The sequence below is a fragment of the Aulostomus chinensis genome, chromosome 17 (assembly GCF_037954235.1).
Source record: "Aulostomus chinensis isolate RoL2024-O1b breed Wild chromosome 17, RoL_Achi_v1.0, whole genome shotgun sequence".
NCBI classification, from domain to species: Eukaryota; Metazoa; Chordata; class Actinopteri; order Syngnathiformes; family Aulostomidae; genus Aulostomus; species Aulostomus chinensis.
Genome location: NC_141336.1, coordinates 4341870 through 4360639, shown reverse-complemented (window position 1 = coordinate 4360639; position 18770 = coordinate 4341870). Strand labels below are relative to the sequence as shown.

Genomic DNA, 18770 nt, shown 5'->3' with positions numbered 1-18770 from the left:
CTTCAGTCACTGACCTTTGTACAACATAATCAAACATCGACTGAGTTAGTAGAATAATCAGTATGAAACTGATATTAAAAGCATGACAATTGAATCCCTCAAGTATTTGAATTAATTACATTGCACTCGCTACACACTATCTTCATAAAGTTAATTTTTTTTGTCATATAGATTTGAATTAAAAAAAGTAGAGTTTCCTGCACCTGTATTTCCCTCTGTTTCTTTTAAAGATTTAATTAAAACAGTTAATCATTCAACAAGGAAGCGGAAGCAGGAAGCGAGATGAGACCATAAATACTGTTGAAAAAGAAACGTGAGAAAGAGAACAAACTCGAAGACATGTGCCAAAAGAGATCACAAAATGATGGAGTTGATGTTTTTGGGGTCCCATCATTGTCAGACTGTCAAATGCTTTGAAACCAAAGCATCTCCTGATATAAGAGTCTTTACTGAACAACAGTCGCTGGGTCTGTGGCTCATTGTGAATTAATTTATGGGTCCAGAACACGAAAAAATGTGAGGAGTTAAAAAGTTTATGTACTGTACAGCTACTGTTTAGTGCATAACCTCCTGCAGGACAGAATGACTCCCTTGTTTGTTTAATAACTCTCCCACGAAGACTGATTCTGAGTTTGTCTTTAATTTTATTCTTTCAAAGAATGTATCTGAGTAATACAGGCAAAAACATACAGTTCCCACACCAGTATGAGGAAATCAGGAGGATGTCTTCGGTTATTCAGTTAAGTAGACGGACAGCACCAGTGCCATTACAAACCCTGCCAGGAGGAGCACGATGAAGAATGCATACATTCCACTCTTTACTACCACACGTTCAACATTTGTGTCGTTTTGTGCTGTGCTGCTTTCTTGTGGTTTGTGGCAATTTTTTTTTTTATCTCCATATGAAATTAGCGTCAAGATTTTTCGATAAAAATCATTGTCAATAATTAGGATATATCCAAATTTTTAGAACAGAATAACAGCACATGTTATCAGAGGATAACAGCTCTCATCCGCTTCCCCTATTTATTCTTCAAGGGTGTATATTTAAAACAAATATCAGGATAGTTTTGGATAACCGTCCAGAAAAAACGGAACACATGGAAAAACAAGTGATCATCCTCTTCCTCCTTATTACAGAATCCACATAATGAGGACGGTTTAATATTAATAGTTGTTAAACTTTGTCTGGAGGCAGTAACCCCATAGAATATTTAAATTTGAATATTGTGGAATATGAGTCGATTGCTGTTGTTGTTGTTTTTACATTTTTCTCAAAAATGGTTTCCAATGTATCAGAATATTCAATTAATCTCCCCACACTGAACAGACGCCAAGACTCCTTCATATTTTTCTCCCCGGATGTTTGTATTTTCGCCTTAAGTATGTGTTTATACTGTGGCATTTATTTATTTTGTAAATGTTTGTCTTGCAGTAGCATCGAGTGTCCGCCAGGGGCAGCACAGTCACTGTTTACAGGCAAGACAGCAGCAGGCTGCACGAGCTCGCCGCTGGTAGCGTGGAGTTGAGACCAGAGGCAGGCAGGCAGGAGGTCGCTGTAGTCCAGCAAAGTTACAGTAAGTCGGAGGGGAGGCCGTCTAGTGCGTGTGGTTTACATGGTGCCTGACTACAGACTTGGTGGTAACTAATTGTTGGCATGAAAGAGTCGACCAGTGCGGGGAAACAACAACATTTAGCTCGCTGACTTCTGCACGGTCGCTAGCTAGCTAACAGTTAGCTGGAGGAGCTAACGTTACTTGGCTAGCTGGCTAGCGAGGTCCAGCCCAAAAGTTGTTTACCACAAGTTGTGGATGTGGTTACCTCCTGAGCTTTCCACGACTTTTTTCTGGAATAAGAGAGCTAGGACTAAAAACGCACACTGGATTTAACAGCGTGTGCTGTTAGGAAACTAGCAGGATGTCCACCGAGGTTGAGTGTAGTCAGTTCGACTCAGGTTTGACAGCGGCCAGCTCCAGCGGGGCTCCGGAGAAGAACCAAAACAAGCCTGAGGAGGCTCACCTGCAGAAACCGACCAGAGAGCAAGGAGAACAGGAGGAGACAGGCTCAGAGAAACAGCTGGTAGATGGCCACAGCTCCGAGGAAGCCAAGAGTCCGACGGACGTGCTTAGAACATGCAAAGAAAACGATAAAGAGAACGACCAAAGCAGCAACGCTGACTCGGCTGCCGAGACAGTGAAGAGGAAAGTTGTTGAAGCTCCGCCACCCAAAGTTAACCCGTGGACTAAGAGAACGACAGGCAGAGTCCCTGTTAATAATATCAGCTCCAGCCCCCAGGAGAAAGGTGAGAGGAGTCTTTTAAATTCACTACAAATCACTTTGTCCTGTCTAAACCACACGCTTGTCCGCGCCAGCAGCGGCGCAGGAGCACGTTGTTGCTGCTTTGACAGCTTCAGTGCAGGAAAATAGATTTCCACCTTCTGTCAGAACCTCATTTGTGCTTATTTAGGTGTGAATGAAAAGCTCAAATTTGAATGTCAGCCCAGTGAAGAGGCGTTGATGGTGGCACATTTGCCCCATCCCCCTCTGTGCTCGGATTGCTCCGTAGCACCACGTGTTGATTGCTGACAACTGCTACTTCTTTAGCTAGCACCAGTTAGCTCCCCCACTACTTTCCCCTTCTGGGAAATGCCGGTGTCACCGTGTCAGGGCCAGTGTCATTTAAATGAACCACAGGGGGAGCGCCATCTTTGATCGAATTGAGCCTCTAGTTTGGGCTGCAGGGTTGACACAGAACTGAAAAGCTAAGGCAAGCGGGCTAGCTGCTGCTGCTGCTGCAGAGACACGTTGTGCATGTCCAATGGCCTGGCTTCCTGCAGTTCCTCCCACCAGACAGCTCTCTGTCTCCAGTGAAGGCAAGTCACCAAGGTGCTTGGGCAGGTGGGAAAGGAGACGGGGTTGTTTCCTTTTGGGTGAATGGGATCATTTTTGACAGTTGCTCCTCACAAGGTTCCATAATCCCCGGTCAGTCCAGAATGTTCATGTGCACTGAGGTTACAACACAACAAAGTTAAACATCAGGGGATATTTTGGTGATGATGTACTATTTGCAGATATTTTACAAGTTATTTCCTCAAAAGTCGATACCTGATCATTTCCAAATTGTTTGCAGAACTAAAACTTCACATGTTGGTCACATTAAGTCTGAAAAATGCATAGAAATGTTATGCGGCTGTACACGCACAGCTGCAGTTGACCTGTGGTTGTAGCTTGACTGGGTCATTTAATTGGAGCACTGCTGTTTTCCCAGTAGATGTGAAGAATCGATTCATGTCTGCCTCCGGAAGGCCAGGTGGCAGTATGCTGCCTTACAGGTGGTTGCAGTCAGAGTTACATCTTGGCGCCACATGCAAAACAAATTGGCAACCAGGGACCCCATGGAACGACAGACTTAAATTCAAAGATTATTACGGGGACGTCCGTCAGCCGAAGCTTCCTGAAAATTCTCTCCTGATTTATCCAGATATGTTGATTTTCCTGTTGTTTTGTCAGCCACGATGATGACGCTTCCCCTTGAGTGGTCGCTGTCCAACTTCTGGGTTAAATACTCAAGTGGGGCTTAAAGAAAATGCACAGGCAAATTTGGTGACGAGTGCAAAAAAGTTCCAAAGTTGATTGAAATGTCTTGCTCTCACCTTTAAAAAAAATATTAAAATTTCCAGTTATATATTATATTATAGCCTATATATATATTATATTATTATAAATTGAAGGAAACCTTCACGTAGGAGGGAGTGCGGTCAAATGGGTGTTTGTTATGTTATTTTTGCCAGAATATAAAAATAGAAGACATTCAATTTACTGTTCATAAGATGGGAGAAGGCAGCAAATACCCCAATATAAAACTAGAGATTGCTTGAGATCCTTTCGATCAGAAAATGACTGAAATAGTTATTATATCGTTTGATTAGCAAATCTAAGCATCTTCAAAATTGTAGGTTTGTTCCAGCTGACAGTTCAAACATCTCTAAAAAAATTTATTAGCATTTAAAAAAAAAAAAGTTTCCAAAAAAACCACAACTGGGAATTTGCAAATCCTCTAACACATTTAACTTGTCAACTGCTGTGTAAGCTCTTCGGAGGGTCTGACATCATAACCCCGCTGATGTCACTGTGATGTCATCAGAGACATCTGCAGCTCTGGCTGTGGAGTTTGAAAGATGGGAGTTTTCTTTCAGGGCAGAAAGATTCCATTTCACCAGATATCAAATCGCACCACACAAACTTTACTTGGCCTTTTCCATAAGTGTCTTTTAAAGATTTACATGTTTATGCAGTGATTAGATCATAAATCCTGGGAATATTCTTTTTAATATGTAATTATTAAAAAGCTAGCCAAATTAATTGCTATTGTTCATTAATAGATGTTGGTCAGGAAGATTAAGTATTAACTTGTTGCAAAAATCCTGATAGTTTTGAATATAGGTCAACCACCTATATAATCCACTTATAATCACTGAAGGACCTGTGTAGAAGTTGGAACCTACCAAACGCAGCATGTAGAAGGGAAGTTGAAGGACTGAGTGATAGTTTATGTTTCGTGATTAGTCATTCGTGATTATGTCTGTGAAATGAGGCCATGAAATAAAACCGTTAACGTCATAGAATTCATTGACTCGACCGAATTTGAGTTGTCAAAGTGTGCTGGAGAGCGTGGAGAGACCGAGGGGAGCTATATTTGAATTGCACAGCCCTGGCGAGAGCGCAGGCATCATTTTACAGTTACTGTACGACCAGCTCAGTGGTTGGAAGTCTGCCGGTGCAGTCAGGCATACACCCATTCATGTGGAAGCCTCGGCCCTGCGTCTCTTATCAAGCCGACCATCCTCTATCGAGCGATATGGACTGTCAGGCTGTAGCGGGCCACTCCCAGGTTGTGGCTGCCTGCGGAGATGCATCCACACACCGCCACTGGTTGTACACAAAACACCCTGGACTTGTTCAGTGACTCAGTCCCCAGGGGCAAGGATATTTATTCTGTGTGTACCGGCTGAAATTCTGAATGCTGCACAAAAGCAGTATAGCGGCGTAGATTATCTTCTCCTCCAGTGTTGAGCAACCGGCCGGGCCTGCTCGCTGCTCCTGGCGTTAAATTCTGTCAGAAGAATTAAAGTCTGTCCTGTGCTTTATGATGATGACGATGATTATATCAACTATTGATTCTGTATCTACAGATCAACAAAGTACTCTGAAGGTCGTCCGCGCCAGCAAGCCCAGAACGAGGAAGTCCAGCAAGGTATTTGCCTTTTTCATTTTTATTTTGTTATTTATTTATTTATTTTGCCAGTTTCTAACGTGCTAACATTTACTGATGTTCATGTTATGTGTACAAAAAAAGAAGTTTATGTGATATTTGTGTATTGCACATCATGAGAAAACATGTAAAGACCATTGAGTTTGAAGTAGTTGAATATTCTTCAGTACCAAAACATTGAGAAAGTCTCATAAATCATATTTATTCTGGTTACCTCGTCACAGCTGAGGGGCAACACTAGACTGATATAAATATCAGACCGATATACTATAAAAAGACAGATACCTGCTGTTACTGAAGTGCATTCCTTCCATCATAACTCTCGTGTTTTTACTGTTAAACACCCACAAAGGCAGATTTAACCTGTCAGTTTCATGCTCTTGTTTTAGTTTCATGGGTTTACATGTGTTTGTTTTGAAATGGGTTTTACATCAGTTGTGAATAAACCAACATGTTGAGCTCGTATTTTGCTTTTTGCCATAGTCTTGACATGCAGCATGGGAAAATCATCATCTGCTCCCAGCCCAACTTTAGCTGGTTCAAGCCTCTGCCTGGTTATTTTGTTTGCTTTCTCAACCAGTTTTTTTTTCTTCTTTTTTGCCAAGTAATCGTTTCAAGTTAATCCCTTGAAATGAAACCTGGAATTAAATGTCAGTCAGAATGTGAATAAACACGACTGACTAACTTCGAAAAAGCAAACGAGGAGTTTGAAACACCACTGTTGACATTTCGAACAGAGAGAAGGAAGCACATTTACCTGTCAGAGTGTCAGACAAGGGAATGTCTCGTTCTGAATTTTCTGCATTGTGAGTCGGTGTACTTGATTTTAAGTTTTCTTTAAAATGTTTTTAAATTGAACTCCTGCAGCCAGAGCAGGACTTGACAGGTTTTGACCTTCCCACATACATTTCTGCTTCCCAGAACTCCACCTTGTTGACATTTTCACGGTCAATGTCAAAGTCACATGTTAAAGGTGACACACGAAAGCACTTTGATAGTTCTAGAGCTCTTGCAGAAAGCCATGCCACTAAATAATGAGTCGCAAGATCGCACACACACAAAAAATGAGCAAGAACCCACTGTTTCACGACATAGAACAACTAAATTTAAACGTTGTTGCAGCTTGCCTAGAATAATCGGTTTGGTTAATGTAAATTTCTAGAATAATCTAGAAATAAAGCAGCTATCACAACATATTCTAAAAATGAAACAGTGCAGCGATAGCAAGGTGTAACAGTGGGGTTAGCACAAGGCTTGTCACAAACACCACAAAACCTGGACCACCCTAAAGTTATAAATCACCCAAAAAAATTATAATTGGCCCTCCTGTGACTGATTTAGAGGTCCCGCACATTTTTCTTGACATCTGTCCCTGCGTGACATCTTATTGTCTCCGTTCCCAGAAGTCTCAAAAACCCCAACCAGATACTTTTTAAGCTTTTGCTTGCAGATGGAGGCCAAAGTGTTCCGTTTAAACTTTCAAAGGTTTCATAATCCATGTCTTCTTATCTTGTCATCAGTAATTTACAAACACTTTGATTTGATCTAAAAGCAAACAAACCAGGGTTGCACCGATGGCCTGGCCATGGTCCGTAATTAGCTGGTTTTCAGTGACACTTGTCTGGCCATTAACCAGCTGTTCTTCACCAGGAGTAGTGGGGAAATGAAGTTCACAATTTGTAAAGCGGCTCAGGCCAAAATAAATTTCGGGGGAACCATAATGAAGAACAAACCTGATCGGATGCTTGAAACTTGGATCACCCAAAGGGAAAGCTAAGCTAAGCTAAGGCTAGTAGGCAGAGCTCGGAGCCAAGAACTAGCCTGCAGCCTCTCCTCTCCTTCATTGGCTGCTGCGCTCAACTGCTTTTGTTCAATACGTAAAAAATATTTCAGACAGCTGGATATTTTCAGAAGAATTTTATTAGTTCCTCTTTCCAGAAGGAGAGGCAAGGCAAGGCAAGGCAATTTTATTTGTATAGCCCGTTTTCACCACCAGTTTGTCTCAAAGGGCTTCACATGGCATCATAACAACATCCTCTGCCCTCAGACCCTCACATCGACTGAGGAAAAACTCCATAGAAAACCCTTTTAACAGGGAAAAATCTGAGAAACCTCAGGGTGAGCAACAGAGGAGGGATCCCTCACCCAGGACGGACAGACGTGCAGTAGATGTTGTTACAGACAAGAAAACAGTTTACAATACAAAATGTGGGAAACATGGAAATGTTAATAACAGCTGAAGAAGGAAGCTTCTGGTCGGGGAGGCAGGGAGAGCAAGCCAGCTTGATGGGGGACTGGATGGTAGACTGGTTCATGGAAGGGGAGCGCAGGCCGGTGTAACAGTAGGGAATAAGAGGGAGGGGGGGCGATGCAGGCGGCGTTTGGGGCTCTGGTGGATCTGTGGAAACACAGAGAGACTGCGAGACACCAAGGCCAAACTACAAAGTGCAACAAGTAGTAGTAAGAGCACTTTAGTAATTTATAGTTGTTTACATTAAAACAAAAAGATCCAGTGACCTAGTGCAATTAGGGGTGAACTGTAGGAGTCACATTTTCTGTAATTATGAAAATTAAGTTTTCTTGAAAAAAAAAAATTCTTAGACAGGTCACACGGGACCAAAAAAAAAGGAATCTCTCTCACACAAACCTCAAAAAAATTACTCCCTGGTGCAACCCAGCGTGAACAGGCTCAACAGATCCCACCAGCTGGTTCACACTCTTTCTCAGTAATAAAAAGGCAAATTACATGTTGTGGGTTAAATGTCCTTGTAAGTCAGCCTGGCTTGGGCTTGGTTGTTAGCTTCAGGGCTAACAGCTAGCAGCTACCTCCCTTCCCCTCACACGGATGGTAAAACTTGACCTCAGTCTTGGAAAATATTCAAGTTTACTTTCTGATATTGCCTTAACTGCGTGCATACAGGTTCCCTTGTGGCGATGCCATCACTTTTGTGATTTTTAATATTTTAATGTCTGTTTATGGTAAGCTAATGGTTAGCCCTCAGGACGCTGGGTTGGAATCCTACACATAAGGGCTGCACAGTTTTGAAAAAAATAATTGATTATTTTGATTAGTGTTGTGATTTTCTATATAAGGGAAAATGTATATTTTACATCATTATTCTAATTTTCTTTAAAACATTCATTAAAATGATGATGTGTATTTTTTTTGTGGTGACGTGTATAAAATAAAGAAGCTTTCTTAGGGCTGTAGAATGTAATTCATAAACAGGATGTCTGTGCAGCAGCACATTTAATCTAATATGGTATTTTGACATACACTTAACCTTAAAAAAAAAAAGACTTCTTATGTGACTTGAAATTTGCTCTCGACCTTGTTCCTCTTTGAGTAATTCTAATTTATTGTGCAGCCCTGCAGCGTTTAGGCTTTTAGCTGCAATTTTAGAGGTGTATCATTGCAGTTGAGATTAAGAACATAACATTTCCTGACGTTAACTACACTTGGAGAACTGTAGGGATGAGGCATTTTCGTTGACTTGGGTTCCCTCAACCAAAAGCCAATATTATTTTTATGTTGTATTTTAGATTTTTGCCAAGAATAAGCACTGTGGCAAACAGAATGAGTTGATTTGTTCCACGGGGTATTTTTTTTCAAATGAATCCTGTCAATACAATTGTAAGATGAACCACGCTAACTTTGGGGCTGTGGACAAACGCCACCACAGATGCACCATATCGACCTCTCCACAACTGGCTTCAGGTTTTCAGTGTGACAACGTTTAATATCCTCGACAGACTCTGCAGTCTCCTGTAGTCCTTTGGAATTGTAGTGTAGTTTCCACCACAGGCTTTATTTCAGACATTTAACAAAATAAAGCCCGTTCAAGGATTTCACTGACCAGGAGACGGTAGAACCGATCATTCAACAACGCCTACTTATTTCCATGTTTTAGGACTCAGACCTCCGCCGCTATGTTACAAAAGACTTTAGGTTGGCTTTCTCTTGGACTTTATTTCAGAAAAGATTTCGGGTAAAATCCACCTTGTCTGTCAGTGTTGCACTGGCTGGATGAATCTGAACTAATTTTCTCACTCCACCGTGTTGCTGTTGTGGTGTCACATGTCAATGGTTTACTGATGTTGCGCTCGTTTGCATGCTCCGTTATCAAATAAGATATGATGGACTGTTTATGAGCCACACAGGGAGCCACTTCAGTTTTATTCATGCAACCAAACTGCATTTTCTTTCATGGAGGTTTGCACTGAAATGAAACTATCAAACAGTCTATTGAGCAGGGTTGTTATTGCTATAGATAAAGTGTGTACAACGTAAACGGCCTCAGTTTATTTCAGGATGACGTATATATTGGACTCTGAACAGATAAGGATGTAAAGTGCCACATGAGGCCTTAAACCATGAGGCTTTAATTCTGGCCAACATGAAAAATGATGAGAAATGCAGCTGGGGAGCAGGTGTAGTGGTAACAAAATCAGGAATCATATCGTCATGACACAATAAAGTCAGAGACCTCAAAAATAGTGACTTTTTCAGGTTTGTAAAATATAAATAAGCTCAGAAAATTCTAGAAATGTCATGGAAAGTTGGAAAAGTTTATTTTGGTATGTGCTTGACATAATCTAATCAATAATACAGTACGACCAGGGTTTTTTCTATTTTTTTCTGGGTTTTTTTTTTTTTTAATGTGTGAACAGATGTTTTCTTCCCTGAATAAATGTGCATGAAAATTTACTTCACCCATGCAGAAAAAGTTGTTGCTAAGAATGTGTATGAAGTCTGAAAAATGCAGATTATGTAGAACCAAAAAAGTTTACTTCAGATGAATTACCGTATTTTCCGCACTATAAAGCGCATCAGATCATAAGGCGCACCCTCAATGAATGGCCTATTTTAAAACTTTTTTCATATATTGGGCGCACCGCATTATAAGGCGTGTAGAATATAAGCGACTGTAGTGGCTTGGGTTGCGTTATGCATAACTAGATTGAGCTGCGCTAAAGGGAACGTCAACAAAACATTCAGATAAGTCAGTCGGTCAAACTTTATTAATAGAATACAAAACAACGTTCTGACAACTCTGTTCACTCCCAAAACAAGTTAGTGCATTCACAAACGTGGAGGGAACTTTTCCCTGATTCAGTAAACACGTAGAAGAAACAGTCTGATACCGCAATGGTAAATCGAAGGTTCGTGCAATCACAATATACGTGAAAGAAACACGTAAAGCTCACTCTTTAAGTTCATTCCTCATCCACGAATCCATCGAATTCTTCCTCTTCAGTGTCCGAGTTGAACAGTTGGGCGAGTACGGCATCCAACGTGTCCGGTTCCGTCTCGTCAAAGTCGTGATCATCCGAGTCAGTGTTGCTGTTGTTTTCTGGCAGTTCAGTGACGATACCATTTTTACTGCCGTTACTTCGGCGACGCCCCCCTGACTACGGTAGCCATAATTAACCAATATTTATCCACATATACGGCGCATCGGATTGTAAGGCGCACTGTCGGTTTTTGAGAAAATTCAAGGTTTTTGGGTGCGCCTTATTGTGCGGAAAATACGGTAATTGTCTAAAGTAAACTTTTGTGTTGCCAGAACATTTTCCGTGTGTAAATGTTCAGTTGTTACTGATGTTTAAAGGGAAAAAAAAGTGAAAAAACCTGTAAGGATGAACTTTGACGTGTCCCATCTCTCTGGTTTATTCAGTAAATGCGCTGTCCCATATCATCCCTGTCACCAGTATAAAGCCTTTTATTTTCCCGGTGCAGCTGGGAGTGTAATTGCAGCCCTGGCCTGTCTAACCTTGATCTCCTATCAGGTTGTCCAAATTTAAAACATTCGCAGGAGCAGAAAGAGACTGTTTGTCGTCACTGTTTGCAGTTACCCCACAGACGGAGCACTGACCTCCTTTTCCTACCTCTGTTTTCAGCCAGAAGGACAACTAGAATGCTGTCTGTGCACAAGTAGTAGACCTGTGGAACCTGCATCCATGAGATGTTGTTAGTAACTCTGCTTTCATTGTCTCTCATTCTTGCAGTCAAGTGATTTCAGTGACATCACAAACTGGCCGACACCTGGTGAACTGGCCAAAGAGGTACTTTGTGTGTGTGTGTGTGTGTGTGTGTGTGTGTGTGTGTGTGTGTGCGCACGCGCATGTGTGAGAGACTAGTCTTTCTGATGTCTGCTCACTAGATGGAGCACTAAAAACATCCAGCAATGTTGAGGATTGCTGGCCTCCACAGTTATTTAGCACCAAATCTGAAATATTTCTGGGAGCTTTTCCCAAACTGTCACATCGTATTAATGTTGTATGTGCGGTAAATCTGTGGAACTTTAGAAGACTCGTGAAGATTAATACACTTACAGATTTGAAGATTAGACACAAAAAAACCCCCAACAAAATCCTTAATTTCTGGGATAACTTCATAATTACTTCTGCAAAACAGTTGACATAAATTTGCACTATATTTGTCAAATTTAAAGGTAAATTGAGCCCCTCTAAAATCATCTTTATAAAAGTTATTTTAATTTATTCAATAATTAAATTCAAGAACAACCCAAAGATGCTTACGATGGATAGATGTACGTCGCTTTGGACAAAAGCGTCTGCTAAATAGAATTGTAGAATGCTTAGCACTCATTAGCCATCTCAAACTTGTTTGGAATTTTGATTTTAAAGAATACAATAACAACGCAGTATTTAAAGTTGTACTTTCGAATACTCATTAGTGTTTATAGCAGCAATTATTGCAGTGTTTAAACTCAAGTAAAAATTTGACTTTTTTTCACATGGAGGGGAGTAATAAGTACTGGTATTGTTTACTGTCAACAGCTGTTTTTAACCATCATTTTGCTAACAAACTCTCAAGCAAATGGAGCCAAATTGGAACCAAAATGTAGTGTTGGAGGAAAAGAGGCTTTATTAACCTAAGTTTTCCACTGAAGGTAAAATTAAAAGCTGTCGTCTCCATTTTTCTAGCAGCAACAAAATGTCCTCAACAACAATGGAAAGAAGCCTCCCTCCTCACGCCGGGAGAAGGAGAAGAGGAGGGAGCGACCAGAGAGGAAATCGGAGAGCAGCCACGATGGCGGCGAGAGCAAAGAGAACCAGGAGGCTCAGCTGGAGCTACTGGGAGAGATGCCCAAGGATGGCGAGTCCAAGGCGGGACAGGACGCAAAGACCGCCAGCCCAAAGAAGAGAGGAGGTGAGGGTGAGGAGCGTTTCTCTCGCATGTTTCAAAGCATCCTTCAACGAGTGGTGGCTGCAGGTCTGATTTGATTCATGCACATTTCTTTGCTGTCCCGCGAAAAACTCTATCCTCCTCATTTAGATGACCTAAAAGGATTTTTAACATTTTGTATTTCCCAACAGAGTAAAGTACCTACATGCGTGCTTTTCATGGGACAGCAATGATCTCTGATTTCTGCCTAGCGGGAGCATGCCAGTATTGATAAGTGTTGATAATTGTGGGTTGATGCAGATTGGTGCATGTTCTGCTGTGATGATCAAATGTGTTGCACTTAACAGATTCACTCACATCTTCGTAGACTTTTAAGCGAGAGAAATAAGAGGCACCGATGTCTTTGGATAATAATGTAAGATGCAACACACATCATAAGGAACTCCAAGACATGACGGCAAGAGATTAAACAGTTCGGTTGACATGAAAGAAGAGTTGCTCCTCCGAACCCCAAGAAGTTCCTGGGCCTTTTTGGTGTCAAAGTTCAAAGCTATTTAAATAATTTGATTTAATTTGTTCCAAAGTGGATTTCCAGCTTTTTGGAGTCTTGAAGCTCTGTTTCCGATGTGTAATCATCGCTAGGTAACAAACGTAAGTGGGTTTCTTTGCCGCTGGAGGAAGTGTCCCGGGATGATGGCGCCAAGACGCCCGGTGGGGCCCCGACACGCTCGGACACCGAGCCCAACAGCGACTCTCCTGACCCGACATCGCCCAATCACACGCTGCATAATAACAGGGCACATGATAGCAGCAGGAGTAAGTGGCAGCAGCTCACCGTTTTCTCTTCATACTCAGTCTCTTTTAATTCTTCACTCACTCAGAGGCTTTGCTGTTTGCTCGCCGCAGCTCTGGTACCGTTTCATGTGTGCTCACCACCACGCTCCTTTACCAGCCGCCTATCTAACGTCGGCTCGCTTGTGTTCTTTCCTTACTAACACTTGGCACAAGCTTGGCATGTTTGAGGTCGTGATCAAATCTACAAATTTAACCTCTTCTGGTCAAGACTCACCTTTAGTGAGCCATCATTCTGTCAATGCTATGTGTGGTCACAGTCTGTAAAACTAGTAGCAAACAAAGTTATTCAGTACTAAATACAACTTTTGTCTCTCACTTGGCGGGTCAATCAAGTGCGAATGGAAACTGCTTGCCTCAAGTCCATTTATGCTTGGACTCTTAACGAAAATGTTTTATTAAGAGGTGCCAAACAACGAGAGAAGTTCTCGTGTTTAACTTAATTTCACCTGATAAATCCAAACAAGAACCATGTGTTATGGATATTAAGCAACTAACATCCTTGCCCAGCAAAGCTGGTGAGCCAATCCTACCTCCAGTCTGAATCAAAGACACTAAAGCAACACTTAAGTGAAAAAGTGTATTTGGCTTTCAAGTACTCTCAAAGAGATGTCTAGCGCTCACAAATTAGTTTCCCCCCTCCTGCATTACCAAGACGACGTGAAATATAACAGACGATGTGCTTTAGAATTTTTTTGTGGAAGTTTTTTGGACAGTTTTGCTGTTTTTTGGGGTTTTTTTTGTTGTTGTTGTTTTGTTTTGTTTTTCTTTTTCGTCAGTCCTCATTAACTTCAAGCTAAATAAACGTGGCTGGCTCTCGGTGCATGATGGAGTCACAAAGAAATGATGCAGGAGGAGAAAAACAACTTTGTGAGTTCCAGACTCCTATTTATGTGTAGTTGAACGAGAAAAAAAAAAGTATATATATATATATATATTTTTTTTTTTGTGAAGTATGGCTTTGAGGAGGCAAAATAGTCCAAAATCTTTGGACTGACCTGTGTGTAAAATGCTTATGTTGGCTGTGTCTTGCCAAGTTTGTAAATTAAGGGTTTGACACAACCTGTGTGATCATCTGACGACTGTTCAAGTGATTTTACAGCATCCCTAGAGCTCAAGACCAAACTTTGTCCATGAAATGTTTCCGTCATTGATAGGAACATGAGGCAAAACTACACAATTAAGTCATACAAACACTGGTTTTTAAAACAAAAAACAAATACAAAATGTAGAATTTTCCTTTTAAAATGCCATTCAGATGAATAATTTTGCCTGTGTAGGTGTGTGCTTGTTTCAGGTTACCTGATTATCCCCAATTCCTGTTCTTTTCAATTAATTTTTAGCAGGTCTTGTTTTGTGCCATAAATGTTTTGGTGATCTTCTGGATGTTTCGGTTTGAGGCCACAATATCAAGCACCTGTAGGATTTGAATGATGTGTGCTCATTCGCAGGTTGGAGAAGAGAGCCGCGGGACTTTGGGGACGATTCCTCCAGCATCAGAAGTGACGGCGGGAGCGTCCGTGGAGGAATCCGGGGCAGAGGGAAGGGCCGGGGGCGTGGGAGAGGTCGTGGACGAGGCACGTTTTTTAAGTTACCTACAGGGGATCTTAAAGACTGATTCAGTTCTGGCTGCTTTAAAACGTTTTTGGGGAAAATATAAACACCACAAAAAAAAAAAAAAAAAGACCTAGAACCACAGAACCAGGAAGCAAAACTGTGCAACCTGGTAATAATTTATCAGTGCACACAAAGCCGGTGTATTGACATGACATGAGTTCAGATACTTCCCTCTTAAATTTTTATCCAATATTTGTAAGTGGAACTTAAATGAAATCTGGCTCAAGAAAAGCATAGTTCGTGTTACGTTGACGCCTGCTGAAAACAACGAGGACTTAAGACATTCAACTCACACAGGAAATCATGACATGCACAAATCAGCTGTTAAAAATCCACCAGCAAAGGACTCATGTCATCTAACCTTGTTCCTTATTTACGGTCTCTCTGCACTGTCAACTGTTATTCTTGAAAGTGACCTCCGGACAGCGTTTGGATTTTGGATCCATGCCAGCATTAAAAGCTGAGTTGGACTTTATACATGGTAGCTATTCGTATGAGGAGGACTGAAAACTCTCGCTTGGTGACGTTAATTAATTTACTTTGCTACTCAGTATGTGACTCAGATTTCCCTCCATGTTGTTTTAAAGAAGATGCATTGGTAATGGTCTTCAAGCAGGAAACAAAAATCTACCTGAAAACAATATTCCACTGACATGTGTTCCAGTCTCGCTACTACGAAGTACTTTTGATACTAAATGGTTATTTCAAAAATGTCTTACAGAGTCCATAAGGTTTCTGCTGTGTCTTGTGCTTCCTCAGGTCGTTACGAGTACTCTCAGAGTTACCGAGACTCGACATCTGATGGCTCCGCTGTTCAAGTATCAGAGTTTGGCACCAACATGGTGTACTATTACGATGATGGCAGCAAAGTCCAGATGTACACGGTGGATGAGAAGCTTCTGAAGGAATACATCAAACGCCAAATGTGAGTATTTCACAGCATTGCACTTGCTTTGCACCGTGGCCTCGGTCCGTTTCCGCCATCATCTGATGACGATGCGCTCCACACAACCTCTAGGAAACAGCCTCATGATTGGAAGACGTGTGTATTATTTCATGTTGTCAATGAAGGTTGTTTACGGGCCTCTGCCTGGGAATGAGAGAACCAGGAAGGAGTGAACTCAACACGGCGTCATCGCTTCCACCACTTGATGTGTTCAATTGCAGGGGAACTTCGCTCTCGAAATGACGTCGAAAATATTTCACGTCACAACGTTTTCCAGTTGTGATGTGTCATATTAGGGATTTGACTAATGATTGTTTTTAACGCCCTGTACAAGCGCAGCTGTGGGCCGGAGGCATCCTGGTTTCAGGTTGTCAGTTTGTCGCGAACAAAATATCTCAGGAACGCCGAGAGGATTTCTTCACATATTGTACAAACATGCACTGGGACTCGAGGATTAACTGGAGAGATTTTTCAGTGTTTCTAGCTTTATTGATGCATCTCCTGAATATCTTCTCCATTTATGATTACGTCAAGATTTTCAAAAACTGAAACTCGCAGGTCATAATATCTGAAAGCCCAAGATAACGATTTCAGATGTTTTGTCTGATAACCTGTTTGAAATCCTCAGTACTGAGAAGCTGCAAACACCGAATGTCAGTTGTTTTTCCTGTAAAACAAAGACAAAAACATCTAAAACAAATGTGAAAATGTAATTTCTTGTATTTTATTTTCTTTTAGCCAACAAACTGTTAAAGCAGCTGAGGGTTACAACTTAACTTCATAAAGAACAACTACAAATATGCAGAAATTCAAGATTGAAATTGTTGAGTTTTTGATTTTCTATGTCCAAAGAGGGTTCATTAAAATGTATGGAGCTCTGAGGAAATGGAGGACTGGTTATTAAACCACTCTGAATTAACGATTATCACTTGGCTTCACCTGCTTTTAACAAGTCTTTAAGAACCATCAAACGTGTCCTGCAACTTATTTTATCTTAATAACCACATATATTTTAAATACTTTGATAATATATAAAAATCTGATTGCAAGGTTCTGCTTGAAGCTCCAGGTAAAGGTTGTGTGTACAGGCAAGTGTGCGGTGTCTCAGTAGCTGATGAGCAAACCTCCTCTGGGTTGGATGTGTCCTGCAGGGGGCAGCTTTTCCTCTATGTAGCGCTGCCAGCCTTGGCCTGGTTGCAGAGGCAGACTTGGAATAGTGAGGGGTGAGGTGCTTTTCTAAATATAGCACGAGGGGACAGGGGATGAATTATATGCAGGGCAGAGAGTGGAAATGTAAAAAAAAAAAATGTTTCTGGAAGGAGAGTGAGGATGGAAATGGAGGAGGGGGCACATTCTTGTCATCTCCTCTCTCGTCTCCCTCAGCATTATTCAGGCTGCTCGCTCAGCCGGGGTTACTCCACATGAGCACGACGTTGAATCCCCACCGCCTGCAGGCTGAGCTTGACGTACAGACCTGTGTGTGTGTGTGTGTGGGGGGGGGGGTGACTGTAAATGGTATGACAACTAATGGAGAGGGACCTTTTCGAGTGGAAGGATTCGGTGCTTCAGTCAGAGGATTTTTAATTTATTGGAGCTTGCAGAAGCATGTAAAATTATTGCTTCCGTATTTCTTAGTTGGTATTGATTGAAATACATTCACACCGTATAATTTGGCGCACAAGTGTCAGATCTGGTCATTAGGGCCTGAATCCAAAAGTGTTTTCTCTGAAAACCCAAGACACTAAACTGAACACACTCGGTGGGGCTGCCGGTTCTTCTGGCCTTGCTCTGGATGAAGTTAAGACTGACCAAACAGAGTGAAGATGGACCTGCTGGTCTGTTTGAGTTCATAGGGATTTTCTGCATGAGAAAAGATTTTCGTGAATTGAATTGTTCCGTATTTATTGTTGTACAACACCCGAGCATGTAGGACTTGACAGTTGTCATTATTCATTTGTTCCACTTCTTCTCCGCTGTGATTGGACAGCTGGTTGAGAAGTGACAGGCACACTGACCCCTAACCCACGTCGTCGTGAAGATTTATGGCCTCCGAGGGTTACCCTGATGACATCACAGTGACCCCTCAGACATTAGATTATTTTTGTAGGCAGAGTAGTAGTTTTGTTGAGCACTAATTATCAAGTCAGCCATATGTTAAATTTCTCTACGTAGAGCAGCAAGTCAGAGGTCATCTCGTCAGTGTACTTAACATACAAAGCATGTCTACATCGCACCTTTTCTGAGAGATAACGATGATGATGATGTCTTCCACCAGCGAGTACTACTTCAGCCTCCACAACCTGGAGCGAGACTTCTTCCTGAGGAGGAAAATGGACACGCAGGGTTTCCTCCCAGTCTCCCTCATTGCCAGTTTCCACAGAGTCCAGGCCCTCACCACCGACATCAGCCTCATCATGGAGGTAACAGCACCACCACGTAGTGTTGATCTGAGAAATCCATCAAATGTACACGGTCGCTTTGATTGACATGTCTATGTTTTGCCTTGGACCAGTTGAGTCCCATCAGTGGTTGCAGCTCATTACCGAAACAATATCAAGAGTTCAGAGGGAAGTTAGATCGACAGAAATGTCATTCAAGTGTGAAGGTGAACGCCACAGACGTCAGAGAAGCAGGTTTCAGCTGCAGTTCGACGTTGCCATGGTGATGGTAACTACTTAGCTTAATGAGACAAGCATCCAGGAGTGACACGCAGCTCACAGTCTGGCTTATAACTCAAAATCTGCAGCTGCCGCCGACCACATTTTAATATCATGAGATACAGGGACTCTGGGGAATAGAATGAAATAATAAATAAAAAATGAAATATACTATCATCTTTGTGGTGTTATGAGAAATGTATCGTTGAATATTTGTTGCCCCCCTCCCCCAACAACCTGGAGCAAAAATATTTGAATCTTTCTTCCTCTAAA

The 18770-nt window shown here is 41.7% G+C and overlaps 1 protein-coding gene across 10 annotated transcripts in view; it reads left to right on the top strand.

Moving 5' to 3' along the window:
- The first annotated feature begins 1494 nt into the window (after positions 1-1494).
- larp1b (La ribonucleoprotein 1B) overlaps positions 1495-18770 on the top strand; it is a 34877-nt gene continuing 17601 nt past the window's right edge. For 2 of the 10 annotated variants that reach the window (XM_086183356.1, XM_086183355.1), the window contains exons 1-8: positions 1495-2302; positions 5193-5254; positions 11282-11338; positions 12224-12455; positions 13068-13241; positions 14729-14854; positions 15654-15819; positions 18116-18260. In XM_086183356.1, coding sequence (XP_086039482.1) covers positions 1918-2302; positions 5193-5254; positions 11282-11338; positions 12224-12455; positions 13068-13241; positions 14729-14854; positions 15654-15819; positions 18116-18260 — 1347 coding nt within the window. In that variant the 5' untranslated portion in view covers positions 1495-1917. Of the gene's footprint in view, positions 2303-5192; positions 5255-11281; positions 11339-12223; positions 12456-13067; positions 13242-13323; positions 14148-14728; positions 14855-15653; positions 15820-18115; positions 18261-18770 lie in introns of those variants that run through there. The other 8 variants (XM_086183357.1, XM_086183361.1, XM_086183358.1 and 5 more) reach the window with 8 other exon arrangements.